Genomic DNA, 20,435 nt, shown 5'->3' on the forward strand with positions numbered 1-20,435 from the left:
TGACTTTCTTGCCATCACCCTCTGTTGCTGCAGCCCAATGCTTTGCTGAATGCTGCACTGAAATGATATTTGTGACAGACGGGGAACCCCAGTAACAGTACAAGCGGAAGGGATCATTGTAGGAGGGAAGATTGACTAAAATTGAACCCCCCCTCCTTTCAGTGGGATCATTTCGTAGCATCCATCCCAGTTTGTAAAACATTTATTATGTATTTTGGTATATCCTGGAAACATTGCTGTAACTTTTTCATAACATTGGTATACTGCCTTTCCATAGAATTTAAACTTCCACTGTGTGTTCAGTTACAGTATTGACATTGTATGTATATAGCTACGTGGCATGATATAGCTGTTAGCCAAGTGGGCTGTTGTCCTGGCATGCAGAGAGCCGATACACCACACTCAGGGACTCCACTTAAATGCTTTATTTTAAAATAAAGGGGAACAGACCAAAAAAGGCTGTACGCATTTTTTAAAAATTCCCTGATTGTTCCATGGAATTTGGTAGGATTTACTATTCTGTGAATAGTAGCTTTTATTTTAAAAAAGAATAAACTGGCCCTTGAACTAGTCCCAATAAGGACAGAGTAGCATCATCCCAATTTCTGTCCAGATGGATTGTTGCTGCAATTAGAGTAGCCAATCTATTCCCTTCCTGGACCCCTATGGTTCCACAGTGGTTGCTTAGTTTGGGTTTGTCCCAATTGATGCTTAAGCCTTTTGAGCCTCTAGCCACTTGTAATTTGGCTTTCTTGTTTAGGGAAGTGATATTCCTAGTTGTGATAGAGAGTAAGTGAATTGGCTGCACTGAGGCATGAGCTTCCTTTTTTAAAACATGAAGAGGACAAGGTAGTATTGAAGAGGACAAGGAGTTTGGCATTTTTGCCAACGATGATTTCTAATTTCACCAAACCCAAGATATTACTCTCCCAGTGAGTTCCCCGCAACCTACTTCCGATGTGGAGAGGGCATTACGTACTAGATGTTAAGAAGGCTACCTTACTGGTTTTAACTGTTTTTTAAAAACTGGTTTATTTATATGGAATTTTAACTGTTTTACATATTGTATGCACTACATTTTTTAAAATTCCCTGATTGTTCCATAGAATTTGGTAGGATTTACCATTCTGTGAAGAGTAGCTTTTATTTTAAAAAAAAATAGACTGGCCCTTGAACTAGTCCCAATAAGGACAGAGTAGCATCATCCCAATTTCTGTCCAGATGGATTGTTGCTGCAATTAGAGTAGCCAATCTATTCCCTTCCTGGACCCCTATGGTTCCACAGTGGTTGCTTAGTTTGGGTTTGTCCCAATTGATGCTTAAGCCTTTTGAGCCTCTAGCCACTTGTAATTTGGCTTTCTTGTTTAGGGAAGTGATATTCCTAGTTGTGATAGAGAGTAAGTGAATTGGCTGCACTGAGGCATGAGCTTCCTTTTTTAAAACATGAAGAGGACAAGGTAGTATTGAAGAGGACAAGGAGTTTGGCATTTTTGCCAACGATGATTTCTAATTTCACCAAACCCAAGATATTACTCTCCCAGTGAGTTCCCCGCAACCTACTTCCGATGTGGAGAGGGCATTACGTACTAGATGTTAAGAAGGCTACCTTACTGGTTTTAACTGTTTTTTAAAAACTGGTTTATTTATATGGAATTTTAACTGTTTTACATATTGTATGCACTTTGTGCCTGTGTAAGCCGCCCTGAGCCCGCTTGTGGGGAGGGCGGGGTATAAATATAATAAAATAAATACATTACTCTATTTAAAAAGAACCAGTTCATTTTGGAAGGATCCACATCTCTTTATTTGTTATGCTGGTCCCCATAGAGTAGCACCATCCCAAACTGTCCAGATGGATTGTTGCTGCAATCAGACTGTGTTACAATCAGTATGGAGAGTTGTATCCATTTCCTTTTGAAGCACATTCCACAAGGGCTCAAGCATCTTTTGCAGCATTTCTCCTAGGAGTCTCCATAGCAGACATCTGCAGAGCAGGGACCTGGTCATCTTCTGACACCTTCATCAGAAATCTCTCTGTGGATGTCAACACAAGACAAGAGACATCAGTGGGAACAGCAGTTCTTCATTTGTTTGATCGAGAGCTCTACCCTCATCCTTATTTATTTATTTATGCAATTTTTATCCCACCCTACCTTACAAGCAGGTTCAGGGTGACTTACATCATGTCATAAAACCATTCCATAAAACATTAATTCATTTAAACATAAATTCATACTAGATTAAAATTTAAGTACCAGATTTAAAATACCTAATGGCAGCTCAGCAGTTGGTTTCAATTCAGTATATGGTAAGCTCATGCCAGGGAAGGGCAGAGGATCACTCCAATGGAGTAAATCAGTGGCTCCTGGTGCCCATGGTATAAAAGCGCCATGGAGCACTTGAGGCAGGGGAGGCTGATGTTATTTGATGTCCACCACCTCAACCAAAGGCCTGGCGGAACAACTCCATTTTACAGGCCCTGTAGAATTGTAACAAATCCCGCAGGGCCCTGATCTTCATCAGGAGCATGTTCCACCTGGCCAGGGCCAGAGCTGAAACGGTGAGTTGCTTGTTAAACTCCTGATGTGGAACTGCACAGAGACCCAAGATGAAACAGGGTTGTGCTTAACCTGTAACTGTTGTTCATCAATAGGGTTGCCAAGTCCAAATTTACTTACCACGGAGGAGTCCCGTGCGTTTGTGCGCGCACGCAAAGCGCGCTCGCTGCCGCATTGACGCCACCCAGAAGTGACGTCATTGCGTCGGCATGTTGGGGGCGGGGCCACTAGGATTCAAGGGAAAACCATAGAGTTATCCCTGAAATCATAGAGCATCCCGCCCCTATCGTGGCCAGCGTGATGATGTCACCTCCGGGTGACATCACCATGCTGGGGACGTGTGCCGGAAGGGGGTGGAGTTCCCCCCGGGGCCCGATTTGCTGGCTTCCCCGCCTCCCGGGGGGACTTGGCAAGCCTATTCAGCAAATGGTTTACTTTATAGGCACACATTCTTTCCAGCCTGCAATGCTGGAAGCTGTGTTTTCAGCAATGGGTTTAGGGCTTGCAGTATTTCAGGAGGAACTGAGAGAAGGGGCTGCTGCTTCCTCAGAGCACATGACTGTTTTGGCAGGACACAGCTCTTGGTGTGTTCTGAGGGTAGGGGCACCTTCTTCTTTACTATTTTAGCTAGAAAATTCTCTCCATAGCTGGCCTGTGCATGTGCAGTCCCAGTGTGTGCCTGCACTAGGGTTGCCAAGTCCCCCCGGGGGGCGGAGAAACCCCCACCCCAGAGGCCCGTTCCCCGACCCCAGGGAATTGGGCCCCGGGGGGAACCCCGCCCCGGCGTGCTTGTCACAGGGAAGTGACGTTATGACGCCGGGCACGCTGGGGGCGGGGCCACGGCCATACAAGGGAAAACTCTATGGTTTTCCCTTGTATGGTCGTGGCCCTGCCCCCAGTGTGCCCGGCGTCATAACGTCACTTCCCTGTGATGTGCATGCAGTCCCCCGCCGGCAAGGTAAGTCCCACTTGGCAACACTAGCCTGCACAGAAGACCACCTAAGAAATAACAATTATAGGTAAGTACAACCCTGTTTGCTACAAATTGGAGGCAGAAACCATCTCTCTTTTGAAATTGTGGAGTTCTTGGTCTGCAAAAAAATCTATATGGCATCTTTAAAATACTACAACTGTCTTTTAAAAAGAATAACAGAGAAATTTATTAATGTAATCCAAAATTCCAATTCAGGGAACCTCTTTGTTTCATTGAAGGTAATGACAAGTTTCTGGCCTCCCATTTAATAAAACTTGAAGTTTAATCTGTATCTGTTGTAGAAATACTCCAGGCTCATGAACTCTAACTTCACTGGGAATCTGTTTTGTTTTGCGACTGTTAATAGAATATGAGATCATCAGTTCTTCAAAAGAATGTGTAGGGATAGGAATTCTGAAATAAATACAAATCGCAAGACAAGTTGTTTTAAAATATATTGGATCCCTTTATACTCTGAGAGGATATTGTCATGGGATTATGTATATTATATTCTATAGTTGACGATAATACAGGTGAATAGAGAATGCAGGTGTGGATTTTAGGTTACTTGTCTTGATTGCATATCCAGGACTGGCTTAATTTTACTACTGAACTGGCGACATTTCATCTGTGCATCTTTTTGACATTTTACCCATGTGTTCATATGCTAAATTTATTTTAGTTGGAGATAAGTCCAATTTGTTGGAAGTTGTTTGTACAGTCTCCACACTAAAGACACATCTGCATGGGGAGATTTTTGCATTCTTAGTTTCTGTCGTAAATCACAATCCGAAGTGTGGGAAGCAATCCAATGTTTATTGTACCCTCCTATATGTGGATTAGGAGCTGCGGTGACTCTGAACTGCAGGCTGTGGAAGGTCAGTAGTTCAGCAGTTCGAGACCCGACTGTGCCGCATGACGGAGAGAGCTACCGTCTTTAGTTCCAGCTCCTGCCAACCTAGCCGTTCGAAAGCAAGAAATTGCAAGTAGATAAATAGGTACCACTTTGGTGGGAAGGCAACAGTGTTCCGTGCGCCTTGGTGTTTAGTCATGCCGGCCACATGACCACGGAAATGTCTTCGGACAGCGCTGGCTCTTCGGCTTTGAAATGGAAATGAGCACCCCTAGAGTCAGACTTCACTGGCTTTCGAGCAAGGGAACCTTTACCTTTATATGTGGATTACTAGGTGCCATTAAGATAGCAGAATAGATTCAGAATGCTAGAGTACTGTTTGGAAAAGAAAGATGGAATTGAAGTTACCTAAATAAAATAATAATCTAAAAACTACTACTTTGTAGAAATGCTGTTAGCTAATGAACATAAAGCAGAATTCTTATCTAACTGGGTGGATCCAAATTGCAAATCTGTAAACACACAAAAACTTGTGCCAGAGATTGTAGGAAATGTAAGAGACGGTGAAAAAGCTGATAAAGTTTTAAGTCGATTCTGTAGCACTTTTCTTGCTGCATTTTATACAACTTCTTCCACAAGGGGAGTATCTTTTTTGGGTATAGTTTCAGTTTTCTCTTGTAACAATTCAGTATGAAATGCAAAAACAGATCTTCCATGAACAGAATGTCTTCCGCACACCAAACAGCACTTTTGCATCCAACACATTATCTCCTTATGTAATTTCATTATTATTTCATTGAAATACTGTTAACAATAACATTTCAGGAAATTTTGCTTTCTAATTATTCTGCCATTAAAGCAGTGTTTATATTTTCCCTTTTAACCAGGACTTTGTAATTACAGTTATTCGACTGTTTGAAAGTCCTTCGGCTTCCATTCGAGCAAAAGCCTTTTTGGTCCTGTTACAAGTTATAATTAATAACAGGGAGATGCTGCTTCTGAGCTGCCAAGCAAGGTATAGTGATGGTTGACATGGAAGCTTGGATAACTAATTTTTTTTTCTTTACAGTTTTGTGGCCATCCTGAACTTAATGGTAGTTTTACTTAACATTGTTTTTTGTGAGAGGCTATTTGATTTTTTTGTGTTTATAATGAAAGTTACCAATGGGCAATAGAGATTAAATTACCCATTATATCAGAATAATGTTACTTTTACAGCATCCTGTATGTTGTATGCTGTTTGTTTAATGGGCAAGAATAATAGACAATGTTCATTTATCCAGGTATCTGATACTGCCATCAGGGTATTAACCATCCCAAGGCAATACTGCATAGATTTTCACAAACTGAAGATAAATGCTGTTCATTTTGCTTTTAGAAAGAGTTTTCACTTTAACCAAGTTATAAAAACTGATGTCATTGCCAAGCTTTCTTTAATTTTCTTAAGTAATATAATGAACCAGTGTAAGTATAACAGGGTTTTGGGATGCCAATTATATATGAAAATTTAGATTTCTGGGTGTCAGTTACCTTTATAGCTTTAAGGATACAATCCCACTCTGTGTCCATTTACTTGGAAGTGAGTCTCAGCAGGATTGACGTCTGAGTAGACATGCATAGAATTTGAAATATGATTCAACATATACTGCTCCATAAAAGGGTTCTGTGGTACTTTGTTTGGGAAATAAGATCAACAACAGGTGCTTAGATCCATCATTGTGGTACCTGTGCGGTCCCACATGGGTTATTGCACACATGCAGGCCTACCACAGAGAGCTTTAGAAGCTCAAAAACGCTAGAGGGTGCTCGTTCCCCCTTTCTCCAAACTGCTTTCCTGCATTTTCCAGCATAAAAGAAGGGGTGGAGTACCATTCCTCAGTTCTCTGCTGCCTTGGAGAGAGGTTCTTTTATTTGAAGCTCTGTGTGAGGAAAAGTGCGGCCTTCAAGCCTTCTTCTTTTGGCAGATGGAATTTATTTCAGAGAGTCAAAGCAACTGGCCTCAAATAATATGGTTCAGAAAGCTCTCTTTAAAAAACACACAGCTTTTGGGGTAAAAATCCCCCATAAGGACAACCGTACCATGTGTCCACTATTACCTCAGTTAAGAGCATGATGACTTGAGGTGCCCAGTTTGCAGACAGTTCACTCCTTATGTGAGACATGATAGAGCATTGCATTTGAAAGCTGCTTTATGGGGGGGGGGGGAAAGCTTTGTCCGACACCCTTCCTGACAATTTTCCAAGCATGACTCCAAGCCCAAATCCAGAGTGGTGGATCAGATTGTCATTGGTGTTAATCTGAGACCATTTTCAGAGCCCTCAGCCCTGGCCACAGTGCCAAAAATGGGGCAGTCATCTACTACCCTGGCATCTTCCAGGAGAAGTGCTTCAGAGTGTCCCCCCAAGGAGGCTCATGGCAACCACGAGCATGTGGGAAAAGCATTGTGGAAGTAATCCAAGTAGTTCTAACTTCTATCATAAGTCCATGGCTCTGTCACGGCCACTCTTTGAACCTGTCACAGCGTTCCATGTGCCTTGGTGTTTAGTCATGCTGGCCATACGACCATGGAAAAGTCTTTGGACAGCGCTGGCTCTTCGGCTTGGAAATGGCGATGAGCACCGCCCCCTAGAGTCAGATTCAACTAGCTCTCAAACAAGGGAAACCTTTACCTTCCCAAGAAGACCCAGATACATTTGAGAAGCCAAAATATACCCCCCTAAATACTGATAAGAGTATATTTTCAGCTTGGGTTCATCCAAATGCACACCCCTAATACAGGGACATAATGCCCAGCCTCTGTCATATTGCAGTAAAGGTAATGACCAGTTGCTCATGGGCCAGATAAGAGCCCTAGACAGGCCAGTTCCGACTCACAGACTGTATGTTTGCACCCCTGCTCTAGAGTTTCTCTCTCTATGGTGGGCCATAACCCATGTGTGACTGCACAGGTGACCACTCAATGAACAACAGTAAGTGCAACTCTTTTTTCTGTGGTAGAAATAGTATAGCAGTGCTTTCTGTTTTGTGTATTATGTTTTTTCAACATTGAAACACTACTCCCCCCCATTATGGAGATGAATTGGTACACTACTTACAGCTGATCTACCTCTTCTAAATATTTGAAATCCCTGTTATTTCTTACTGTTGAATGTTTTGTGGCTTTCCAAATCTGAAGCTTTGCTTCAACCTAGAAATGAATTAGGTGGGAGTTGTACAGTACCATAGTTACATATTGCAAAATTACTACTTTATATTTGATTTGTGTGGTGACACTGATATTTTACTTCACTATACCTTGTGTGTACACTTACCAGGATTAAATGGGGAATCCCCCAAATACTGTCACTTTCCTGTACATACAGTCTAAGAATAAGCTAGTGAAAGAGATATGTCTTTTCTGAAAATGACTGAGAATTTTGTAGCTTAAAAAAAAGGAGGGGGGATAAATGTGGGAAATTAAATACTGAGAAAATGAGCTACTTTACCAATTCATTTATTTCATGTAAACAAAATACTATGAATGGTGTCACCTCTATACATCTAAGGTGTATCTGACTACATATATTTAATTTGATTTTTTCTCTCTCTAGTGATTCATTTTTCGACCTTTCTGATCAAAGGCAAAAGTTAATATCTTAAATGGGCTGCTTGGAGCACTGTCTAAACATCATCTCTTTTATGGAAATACTTGCATCAGTGGTATAGAGAGTATCATCATTATTTTGGCATATGTGGTAATCCTTGCATTTATTTGTATGTAGACTGGTGATGTACATTGAAAGAGACAGCAGAAAGGCCACGCCAGGAAAAGAACAGCAAAGCAGCAATGAATACCTGTCAAAATGCCTGGATCTTCTTATCTATCACATTGTGCAGGAGCTACCACAGATTCTAGGTAAATTGAGCTGCCTGACTATAAACAGGATTTTTCTTTTTACTCCCTTGCATAACACTTAACTGTAGAAAATTGAGAAAACATTGTTTCTGGTTCAAGAAACTTGAGGCCAAAATACCTGAGAATTTGAGATTTGGGTTCCCTGCAGCCACACAGCAGCTGTGGGAAATGGTTATTACTGTGGCTATTAGAATGGTTATTACTGTCAAGTGTAGATTGTAATATATTAAAAAAAAAACTGGAGAAGAAATAAAACTTTTTATTTTCCGTTTTAATGGTCTGGATTACAAACATGCATTGAGCCCACCTATCCAAAGCTGCTTTTCTTTAAAATGCACACATAACGCTGCTTCTTGTGGATGGCGTATAGGTAACCTCTCAGTGTCCAAAATGAAGTTTGCAAAGTGACACTAATTAGATATTGTTTAATTTTTTAAGTGCCAGCAACATTTAAATCTTAGTCTCTTCCAGCAGATGTAGCTGTAATCTGCAACTGTTACACAATGGGCCATATACGCTATAGTGAGGTATTAAAAACTTGTTAATTATAGGGTGAGCTTCAGCAGTGCATTCCATTAATTTTGCTGTTACCTTAGATAAGTAAATATTTTCAGGTTTCAACAAATATCCTATTTTTTTTAGCAAGTACTGAGTGTGCAGTAATTAGGTAACACTAAGGTAATGTTATTTACTTAGAATTAGTAGCAAAGTATTATCGTTAAATACTGGAAAACTGAAAAATTTATTAGAATTGCCTATATTGTCATATTATACTGAGCTAAGATTCATTCATAGAATCAATGTATGCATAGCAATCCTCTGACCAGTCACACATTTCAGTGAATAAGAAAGTTGAGAATTGGTGCCTAAGCAGTTAACTAGAATAGTCTATTAAAGTGAGAGACATTGTTTCTTTCTGGTAGGAGGCAGGACCAGAAATAGTTGTAACTAGAAGCAGGGGGTCTCCATAGGTCCAAAATAGTCCCAGCCTGGAGGCAGTGAGCAGGGCATCATTGGTGCCTAGGATTAATAACAGAAGGCCTTTCCCAGTAGGCCTACAAGGGGCTGCAGAGATCTCATTATTCCCCTTATGGCGCATAGGACAGTATTTTTTTCTCACAGAAAGAAATTGTTGGGAAGAAAAAGCTGTAAACTACAAACCTGGATTATTGCTGGAATGCTGGAGATGACCACTGAAACCCTCAAGTTTACCAGCTAATCTACAACAGAAAGTAGCCCCAAGGGAGAGTTCTTCAATATTTTCATACTTGGGACCCACTTTAAACCCCCAGATGGCAGCATGAGACCTACTGAGTTGGAAGCCAAGATTAGAGCCTTTGAAGAATTCTCTCCATCACTCAGTGACCTAGCCTTACTGTCCTGCTACACCTCTCAGTACACAAGAGAGGCTGAAGGTATGGCACTAGCAGCAGGTCATTCCAAAAGAATCAGCAAAACTGGTGTCTCGAGAGGCTCACAAGCAAATGGGCTCTCCATTTACCCCCAAGGCCCATTTGAGAATCTTAACTCACAGGTTGAAGACCACTGAACTAAGGCAAACCCCCCGCAGAGGCCTTTCTGAAAGCTAAGGAGAGAGAACAGGGATCCTCTTTTTGGCATTCTTTAATCAGGACATAAGGTAGAACAGTTCAGTTGAACATTGTATTTCTTCTTTTTTTTTTAGAAATTGGAGAGAATACTTTCAGGTACTTACAGGATGGGAAAACGAAGTTTCAGTTTGTGAATCTGTAGAGGAAAATGTAGGAGGAAAGGAAAACCCACCATTGTGTCCTCAAAATAGTTTTAAGTAGGACTGTTGGATAGCACCCTGCTTAAAAAAGTAGCTATCACTGACAAATAATTATTCAAAGAGAAGAATCTTCTGAAGATGGAAGAAAGCACAACCATAACCCTGCAAGCTTCTGCCCAAACATGCGGAACTAGTATGAAAGACAGGAAATGGATATTGCCGATCACAGAGCTGCTGTCTCTTCTGAAAGTTTCTGCCTCAGACTAGGCAATATCAAAACCTAGAAGTTCCTGAAAACTCAGTAGTTCCATGTATACATCCCATGCTCAGCCTCAGACAGGAAACAAAACATCTAGAATTGCATTTAACCGATAACATATAATGCTGTGTCTGTGTGCACACTGTCTCTCTGTACACATTAAATCTATACATTTGTGAAGCTGCCTTGTAGACCATTCATCCACTGAGCACAGTATTCTTTACTTTGGCCCCAGTCACACGGAGCATTAGGCATGCTAGAGAGACGGAAGATAGGCGGATTTTCCGGGCGCGATCTCACAGCCACATCTGGGAAGTGTAGAGCTCCTGTGGCGCACCTCGGAGGTACTACCGTAGTACCTCGGAGGTACTACCGTAGTTTCCGGAAACCGCAGGGCAAGGGCGGGCGTCTGATCGCGTTTCCAGTGGTAGTTCTGGCGCCCGCCCATGTCCCCTCGCAAAAAGTTTTTTTCCCCCAAGTCTCCACGGATGCGCACAAGCACCCAACGGAGCATGTGCACATTTCAGTTTTTTAAATAACCACAACCCCGTTTGCCGTGCCGCTCCGATGCTTTGCCGCGTCGTGTGATTGGCACCTCCCCCCTAACCACGGGAGCTCGACAGGACCTCAACCCGACGCCTGATCGCGCAGTTGCGCGTTAGTTTGCTCCGGGGCAAACAGCCATCCCCCACCCCCGCATTTTCCTGTCCGTGTGTCCGAGGCCTTTGACTGGCATTAATTCAGGGGTCTTTCCCAGCTCAGCTGCTTCAGATTCTTAATTGTGCCTTCACACATCTATAGACTACAACTTTGATGTAAGAATGAACTCTGGCAAAAAGTACTCTGAGATTTTTAGTATGTAAAATATATAATTAATATATGTCATCTCTTTTCTAATAGCTTGAGATATTCATATGAATTGGCTGATGTAACATTTGACTGAAACATCCTGTGGGGGAGGGGATAATGCAAATGTTCTAAGGTATATATTCATACTCTAGCAGTGTTTCAAGCATATGACTTCGGACCCTGCTGTTCATGTATCGCTGCTTTATATCTCAGTCCTCGGCACTTCAATCTGGAAGTAAGTTTCTGGTGACTTAGATCCATGTGTGCCATGCCAGTCATAAACGAATCAAGAGCATAATTGGCCTTGGGAAGTATTGGTTCCTGGACTCACATTTTCTTTATAACCAGGGAGACACATGTCTCTTTTAAATGTTTTGGACCTGCAGAGTAACAACATAAACACACTGAAAAATTTGTCATTGTATTATGAGTTGATTACATAGTTCTAAAGCTTGAAACCCTCATACTGAATACATATTAAAAATATTTTGTTGAGATTAAAATAGGGTTAGTAAGTGCTGGTAAGTCATATGAGTTGATGGCTTTGTAATAATATGAAACCTGTCCTTTATAGATGACATGCTTGCCGCTTTAGCCAATGTATCAGGACGTAAGCATCCATCAACAGTTCAAGCAAAACAATTGAAGGGTTGCCTTCCAATGATATCTGTAGTACTTCATCTCGTAACATCTCAGGTAATAGTTGTTAAAGACCAAAACATGAGGAATATTACTGCTTGTTTTTTTTTACTCCGGGGGCTGCTGCAAGTGTGTCTTCTCTGCTTTTCTTTGTACAGGAAGGCAACATTAATGGAAATCCTTATTTAACTGTTTAGTGGGGTTGCAGCACTGTCTGTCGTGCCCCGTTTTGATCAATACATGTGTGTTTGTACACAACGTGGCACCTTTCCCACCTATTACAATTATTCACTGTGTTTTTAAACTTCTGTGCACTTAGGTGTTTCGCCCCCAAGTTGTAACTGATGAGTTTCTTTGCAACTATGGAACTTTCCTGGTAAGTAACAATGTTAAGTCACAGATATACAGAACAATCAGAAGAGCAAGCCACATGTAAAACCCACATGCTCATAATGTTAGAAGTTCTAGTATTTTTTGTGTGTATCTGTAATTTTAAGTAGCTGGTACAAGTATTTTTTCCTAACATACATTCAAAAAGACATGTTGTTTTAAAGCAAATTTTTGAGGAATTAACAGTTCAAAAATTCAAATATATAATGTTTTAGGGACTGAGACAGTGGCTAGCAGATGACAAGTTTATATTCTAAGAGTGCTATTTTTCCACTGAAACAAACTATGGTGAACACATATTTTTCATTAGCAAGTATTTAAGTGAATTATTTACTTATACAGAAGACTGCAGCATTTTCTGGTAACGGGATGACTTCGTGTTCACCTCCATAGGCTTCTTCAGTTCCAAGAAAATATAAGTGCCTTGGATTAAGGTAAAGGTTAAGGTTCCCTTGCTCGAAAGCCAGTCGAATCTGACTCTAGGGTTGCGGTGCTCATCTCCGTTTCAAAGCCGAAGAGCCAGCGTTGTCCGGAGACGTTTCCGTGGTCATGTGGCCGGCATGACTAAACACCAAGGCGCACGGAACGCTGTTACCTTCCCACCGAAGTGGTACCTATTGATCTACTTGCAATTTCTTGCTTTCGAACTGCTAGGTTGGCAGGAGCTGGAACTAGAGATGGGAGCTCACTCCATCATGCGGCACCCGGGTCTCGAACTGCTGAACTACTGACCTTCCACAGCCTGCAGTTCAGCATCTTAACCACTTGAGCCACAGCAGCTCCTTAGATTAACCTGGAACATTTGATGGTTGTAGACACAACAGTATTTGTGGAGATATTTTTAGAATTAGAATTAAAATAAATTGCAAGTTGAACTAAGAAAAGGAGTTGCAAAGCTTTCTCTTCTCCTAAATATTTGATTAGTTCAGTTTATATCAAAGAGGGTGAGTTAATGTCTTTTGATATAAGATTGCTGTTGAATATTTTCTCCCTAACAGAATGCAGCTTACTGGAGAGACAGTTATGTCATTGCTATCCTGCTTGTTCTGCACTAAAAATGCAAAATTTATGAACAAAAAGCCACAAACTCTGCAATTAAATGAACTAGCAAATGGTATATTTTTTTATAGTATGGCTAGGAAGGATTATTTCTGCAGCAACTTTTTGGAATGACAGTCTACATAAAATGGTACTTTAGCTTATATTAGCACCGAGATTGTGGTTTTGAAGGCAGTTTAGCAGAATGTTTGTTTATTTAATTTAAAATTTGGAGTAGTTGAATGATGGAGGCTCATGATGTGTGAAGGCCTGTTCTATGGTACTTGGGAGATTACAGTCTGTCCAGTGCAGTTCTCTTTGTTTGGTGACTGGTGTTCCAGTCTAGAACATATCTGGTCTCTTATGTTGCAAAGATTTATTTCATGTCCTAGTTTTCTCCCTACAGCCATGAGGAACATAGGATGTAAACCAGTCTAGCTAAAACGAAGCACTTTAAAGTCTAGTTTCAACTGAAGAAACAAACAAAGGTTGAATTCTCCTTCACTGAAGTTGGTGGGACTTGAAACTGCTTAACTTTGGCTGTATCATATACTGGGATTCTTATTATACTGAATTTTAAGCTCAGAACACAGTGAAACTATCAGCTTGGGGCCTGTGGATTCTAACCTATGCATCCCAGCTAAGTACTTAAAAATCATCTGAAGAGGTGGCTACCTGTTCATTTTCTTTTAATCATCATTGTAGTTTTATAACTAGCTTTTCACCCGGTATTTGTGTTAGGGATGGGCACGAACCACACTTTTGTGGTTCAGCTCATGGTTCATGACTGAACTACAAACTGAATCATGAACCAAACTGCATGGATACGCTGGTCCCGAACCAAACCACTTGTATAACTTTGTGGATCATTTAACATTTAAAACCCTGCTTTCTGCTCCCTGTGGAAGCAGGGGAAGCAGAAAGCAGAGGGTTAAATGGCTTGGAGTCACTTTGAAGCGGGGGTGGAGCAAAACCAGAGGGTTAGATATGGGGTAAATGCCTCCTTTTTGCTGGCCACAGCTTTCCCTGGCCAGCAAAAAGGAAGGGGTGAAGTGCCTCCCAGAGGTCACTTCACTTCTTCATGTCTGCTAGCTAGGGTCTGCAGAAAGGAGGGGTGAATGCCCCCTAGAAGGCACCCCTACCTTTCTGGTGATTGTGGTGAGCCGCGACCAGCAAAAATGTGGGGGTGGTGCCCTTGGGAAGGCATGTCAGCCTTTTCTTTCTGCTGGACCAGCTGTCTCAGGCCCGCTCATGCAGCCCATTTAAAGGAGCTGCACCAGGCACCCTGAGGCAGGCGAGCCAGCTTTTTGCAGGGAACAGAAAGCAGGGCCATTTAAACTCTGAGCCATTTAAACCATTTTTGCTCCCCATGAAAAGCTGTGGGGAGCTGAAAGCAGGGTTTAAATGACTCTGAGCCATTTAAACCAAACAGCTGAGAGGTGGGGAGTTCCCAGCTGCTGAGCTGTTTTTGGAGAAGAGTGGAAAGGAGAGTAAACCCCTGTTTCTGCTCTTCACGAACCATCACGGGCCACTACAAATTGTGCTAATTTTCGTGGTAGTTCATCCTGTTTTTTCATCAACCAGTTCATGCCCATCCTGAATCTATGTTGCTGGTATGGTACCAGCTCCTTAGTGCCGACCTGTTTTACAGAGTTCTGCATGGCATCTTCATAGTGCAGTCCTGTTTGATGAACAAATGTATTATTGTGGCTTAGCATTAAGTCTGATGGAAAAAGAGATACTGTGAACATTGATCATGACTCCTTTTGCCCTGTAACCAAGTAGACTATAACTTTATACTAAAAGGGAAATGAGAGAGCTCCTAGTGCTGACTCCATAGCCATTTGTAAAATGGCCACTGCTGCTGAAATCTACCCTTGTGCAGCTTCCTTATAACTTTCTTTGTCATTGGGTTACATAACGACATCTGTGTACTATTAGCCCCATGTAGCCAAGATCTGCGGATAGCTAAATGGGCAGATCTTGGCCACGTGGTATGTCATGATTCTAGACCTATAGTAGTGCAGCCTACAGGCTCTAGGGAGGCCTAGTGGCTCCAGGGAAACCTGTACTAGAGTAGCTATCAGGGCCTGTACTTCCAGGTCTCCTTTGGACCCTGTATTGGTTCACAGGGGATTTGGAGTGAACACTTACACAGGGTGTTGTCTGGGTGTTGGCTGGGAGTTTCCTGGGAAGAAGTGATAAAAAGTTTTGCCCAAAGTGGGAGGTGGTTCACTTCTAGGAAGCAGAGCTGGTGTGAAGCTGCTGCAGATGGAGGGATCCCTCACCCAAAGGGGGTGAGTCAGCTTGAGGCCAAATACCTAGAGAAGGCTAGGTGCAGTATATTCAGGTGCATTAGGGTTTCTTATTTGGCTAGTTTACCTACCTTTACTGTATTCATTTTTCCTACAAGTTATTGAATTATAGTTGCTGTTAAATCTCTTAAATATAGTTTGTTAGTCTGGGTTCTCATGCCTCATTCGGTCACTTATAAGGGGAAACCTACTGGAAAAGGGGTGTATAAAGGGGTAAGGTGAGTGCTCTGGTCCGTCCCGAGAAGATCCATACAGAGTGGTGGCAGCCATTAGAGAACCTTTCTATCTGCTGCCCACAACATGGAGACTCACGAGATTTTTCTGAACACATGGGGGACTCTCCTGGTATGCAGAAAAACTGAAATAAAAAATAATTAAAGGAGGGGTTTAAATCCCTCAAAATACGTTTGTGTTGTCTGTGCATGTGCAGACAATGCTCTTAACTGGACGAGGAGCTGGAGGATCCCAGTAGCAGAGGAAGATGCCAGCAGACATGCTAGGCCCAGCCATGGAGGATGCCAGCAGCTGTGCTAGGTTTGGCTGTGGAGGCAGAGCCCAGGAGTTGCTGGCAAGCCTGGCTACAGTGTTGAAGCAGCCAAGCAGCTTCTCTAGGCCCGGTGGTGTTGGAGCCTGACAGCCCCTGTGGGCTCAGAGTGGCTTCCAGACACTACCAGTGCTGTGGCAGCTCCCCCAGGGAGTCATGCTGGATGGTGATGAGGGTGGATGGGATTTTCCCTTCGAATTTCATGGCCCCCCCATTCTCTTCTAATTTCAGGTCCAAATTCCTAATATAAAAAGATGCTAAGCAGCTCACGATAGCTCTTTCTATAGTTTTCCAGAGGCAACATTCCTCATTACTGTAAGGCCCAGATTTTTTTCTTTCTGCTTTCTTTTACCTGCTTTCTGACTGCAGCTCAAAGCTCTTCTTCACTCCAGTCATAGCACAGTTCTTCCAAAATGGAGCCTGTATGACTCTGCCCGCAAATCTTCCTGTGGGAAAGCCAGCCCTGGGAAAAGGGCTGGGAAAGAGCTTCTGACCTTACCAGATTCTATCTTAGTACTGATTAATAAGTTAAGTTAATGATTTAATTATAAACGAATTAGATCACCAGTCAGCCATTATGCTGCATAGCAGGATGAGAGGAAAATTCATAGCCCCATTGGCCTGCCTGGCCTAGTTGGCTCCTCCAGTCTGACTCTATCAGCATCAAGTCATCCTGAAGGGGACCAAAGAAGACTGATGTTTATTTTATATTTATTTTTGTTAGCGGTCTTAAGGTTTTCTATTGGAAAACAATATAGGATCTAAACATATTTTTTTTTCATTAACATTTTATTGGTAGAATTAAAAAGTTTTGAGAAGTCATAACTACCAATTACATATAACAATAAAAATGTACATAAAGGTCATAAGAAAAGTTAAACATTCAAACGAATACACTAATTACAAAAACAAACAAAAAATGTAAGCTTTAAAGAATGATACATTCTTCAATAAACCTTTGAACAAAGTAACTTGTTTTATCCTCAATTTGTAATTGATGCCTGTACTGTTTGTTGCTTTAGATACAACCAAGTGTCTTCTGCCATCAAGATCATCTGTAGACATTCAATGATATATCTAACCATGTTAAACACAAAGTACTACCCACAAATCAAGTTTTACTAAAGCCTACTTACTATAATTTAGTTGAACCATAAATAAGTCCTCACAACCATTTAACATAGTTATCCCAGGATGCTGAGATGAATTATTTGTCTGATAGGGCTTCTAAAATTGACAACCATTTAGCTTCGAATCCAAAATGTACGACGTTCCTTTTATTTCTGTTAACTTTATCAGTGATGCTTTCCATAATGAACTGATTCCACAGCTTCTTGTACCAAGTTTGAATGTTAGGAGGGGAGATATCTTTCCAGCAAGATGCAATAGATAGCCTAGCCGCATATAGCATTGTGTCCAACATGTCTCTATAGTGATGATGTGCTATTTCCTCTGACCAAAGGTTTAAAGGATCTAAACATAATTAATAGATGTCTTGTGCGGCCAGGCAGAGGCAGCAGTTTACCACAAAGTGGCTGCCAATCTGGTAGTCCTTCTGGAGGGGAGAGGTGCTCCATAGGGGACAATGGGGCTGCCATACCTCCCTGCCTACATTTACCAGCAGCCACCCAGGTAAAGGCTTCTGCCCATCCAGGGAGGTGTTAGTCTCAGCCTTCGTCTTGGCCTTGAACTGCAGCTTCGAGGGGCTGTGCATAGGTTGGACTCCTGCTACCTCACACTCCGTGGGCCATCCCGGCCACTATAAATTGTGGGGGAGAGCCAGGAGGGTAGCAGTATTGATGACCAGTCCTGAGGGAGGGGCTGAAGTCTCACTCCAACAACGAGGGGGAGAGCGAGTCCTGTCCTGCAGCCACCCACTACGGAGGTAGTTAGATCAGGGATCAGGGTGTGTGTAGGGACAGAGGAATTGCAGTTTGATCCTATTTTCTGCCCAGTTGTGTTGAAGTGCTTGTGTTATGTCTGTGCCTAACCTTGTATATAATTTAATTAAACTTTTTTTAAAACTATAAAGCCTGGTAGTGCTTTGACCACATAGTCCTCCCCGCTCAGCACATTATACGTGGTAAAGGAAGACCAGGGAAGCCAAACGGGCCCAAATCGGAGAGGTTGCCAACTCTCCAGAGGGCACTTCTGGTTGGGGAATCAGCCAGAGGGGTCTCACTGTCCCTCTAGGAAGGTGAGTGGTGGCGGCAACTGAGGAAAGGAAATAGTCCCACCAGATAGGGTGGGCAGGTGAAAACAGGGGCTTGCAAGCCACCAAATGGCTGCTCAGTCTCTCAGGGCTGAGGGTGGCTCCCTGTTTTGCCACACCCTTAATGGAGAAGAAATCATACATTTATGCTATAGAGCCTGAACAATTTAAGTAACACATAATCTTCTTTGTGGTCTCTGTGCATCACACCTCTGGGTTATATTGTGCCTGCACCGACCCCGATCAGTATTTTGGAAAGCAAAAGGGATTTTTCGCACCCGCTCCCCAGTCACGTGCCGGGCTCCACTGCACATGAGTAGGGAGAGGGCACGAGGATCCGGCCAGTTCTCTTCTGGCCGCTGCGCTGATAGGACCTCTATGCCTCAGTCGGTAAAGTTTGTTGGCTTTAGGCCTTCTTTTTCTTCTTACCTCGATTAGTTACTTAAGGAAAGTTATTTAGTTAGTTTTTCAGTTTGGACTATCTCCGCCTCTGCGGGGACCCTCTCTCCCCCTCCCTCTGGCCTATGGCTGTGAGGTGGGGTTTCTTTAAATGGTGCTGGACTTGTGACAGAAAAATTGCCCCCTCTGACGGACACTCTCTTTGTCTCCTGTGCCTCAGGGAATCACACCGTGTTGACTCTTGCTCCCACTGTTCCAAGTTCTCCAAACAGACCAGGAAGAATCGGGCCGCGAGACTCCGTGTGGCACTAATGGAAGCAGCGCTGTCTCCAGTGGTGTCTTCGTCACAAGACACGTCCGGGCACGCTTCGATGTCGACGCCTGCATTGGAATCAGTGGCCACTCTGTCTTCGACATCGACCCCGATCAACGCCGAAAAATTCAGGCACAACAGTCCGAAGCCCATAACCCTTCCAAGATCCAGAAGGAGGGCAAGGACATTCGACTCAGCAAGCATAAGAAGCACAAGAAAGGCTCTCTCTTCTCACCGAACTGAGACTGCCACTCAGTCTAGAGCCGCTTCGCTTGCCCCATTTAGTCGAGGGCAATCACAAGGTGCACTTCGGTCACCTTCGTTTCACCCCAACCAATCCATCAACTCTGATCAGGAGCTGGATTTGACTCAGATACTGCGATCTCCCAGTATCGAGACCCTTCATCGGGAATGAGGGACCCATCCCATTGTCCCCTCACCACCCTTCAGGCCCGACATCGAGACCGATCTCTGACGCCACTCCAGCCCCCTTCATGGAATCAGCGCCAATGGCAATATTTGTATGGGGCTTATCCCTTCCTGGGATTGATGCCATGGCTCCCCCATGCCCCCTGTTGAGTGGGATCGCCAATCCGCATCCTCACGGATTTCCCGGTACCGAGACCCTTCCTCGGCATCGGAATTCGTTGAACCACTGCAATCGAGACCGATAGCTAAAGGTTCCAGCCTCCAGTCGCCGGTACTGAAACAATTCCCGGAACTGACGGAGCTACTGCTTTCGATGCCAATCTTCCAGATGTTGTTTTCTGAACCTTCGGACCGCTCCAGCTTTTCCGATTCACAATCAGGAGAAGAGAGTCCACACCCACCATTGCAACCATCCCCACCGCAACAGGTCGAGGACGATCTACCCATTTCCCCATCAGAGGATGTCAAATCTTACGGGGACTTTGTCAAACGTATGGCTGATAAATTGGCTTTGTCCACCACCCAGCCTCCACCGATTGTCACGGACTCCGTCTTTGACATCGTTCAGATGGATATCTCAACATCGGTCGTCCTTCTCATGACCTCGGTCCTCCTAAAAACAGCCAAGGATCCCTGGTCTCATCTTTCTTCCGTCCCAGTTTCCAATAAAAGACTGGATCACATGTACAAGATCCAGGAGTTGGGAGCTGAATTCCTCTTCATCCATTCAAAGCCGAATTCATTAGTTGTGACTTCTTCTGCTAAAGGCAAGAACAGCCACTTTACCCCTTCAGACAGAGAAGGAAGGAAGCTGGACGCTTTCGGAAGAAAGTTTTACACCACAGGAGCTATGGTTATTAAGGCTGCTAATTATGCTGCATGCATGGGGCGCTATCCGTTTGCCCTATGGGAACAAATGTCAGATCTTCTCTACTCTCCCAAATGACAGCAGTCATCAGGCTAAACGGATCCAGAAGGAAGGTATCCTTTTGGCTAAGCACCAATTTAAAGTCTCCAAA

The 20,435-nt window shown here is 43.1% G+C and overlaps 1 protein-coding gene across 1 annotated transcript in view; it reads left to right on the forward strand.

Annotated features, from left to right (window-relative positions):
* Positions 1-20,435, forward strand: part of ULK4 (unc-51 like kinase 4) — a gene marked incomplete at its 3' end in the record, with an annotated part of 93,047 nt that overhangs the window by 50,949 nt on the left and 21,663 nt on the right. The window contains exons 21-24 of the mRNA XM_015410461.1: positions 5,272-5,399; positions 8,146-8,279; positions 11,712-11,833; positions 12,096-12,152. Coding sequence (XP_015265947.1) covers positions 5,272-5,399; positions 8,146-8,279; positions 11,712-11,833; positions 12,096-12,152 — 441 coding nt within the window. The remainder of the gene's footprint in view (positions 1-5,271; positions 5,400-8,145; positions 8,280-11,711; positions 11,834-12,095; positions 12,153-20,435) is intronic.

The sequence above is a fragment of the Gekko japonicus genome, unplaced genomic scaffold (assembly GCF_001447785.1).
Source record: "Gekko japonicus isolate JY-2015 unplaced genomic scaffold, Gekko_japonicus_V1.1 scaffold2102, whole genome shotgun sequence".
Classification (NCBI taxonomy): Eukaryota; Metazoa; Chordata; class Lepidosauria; order Squamata; family Gekkonidae; genus Gekko; species Gekko japonicus.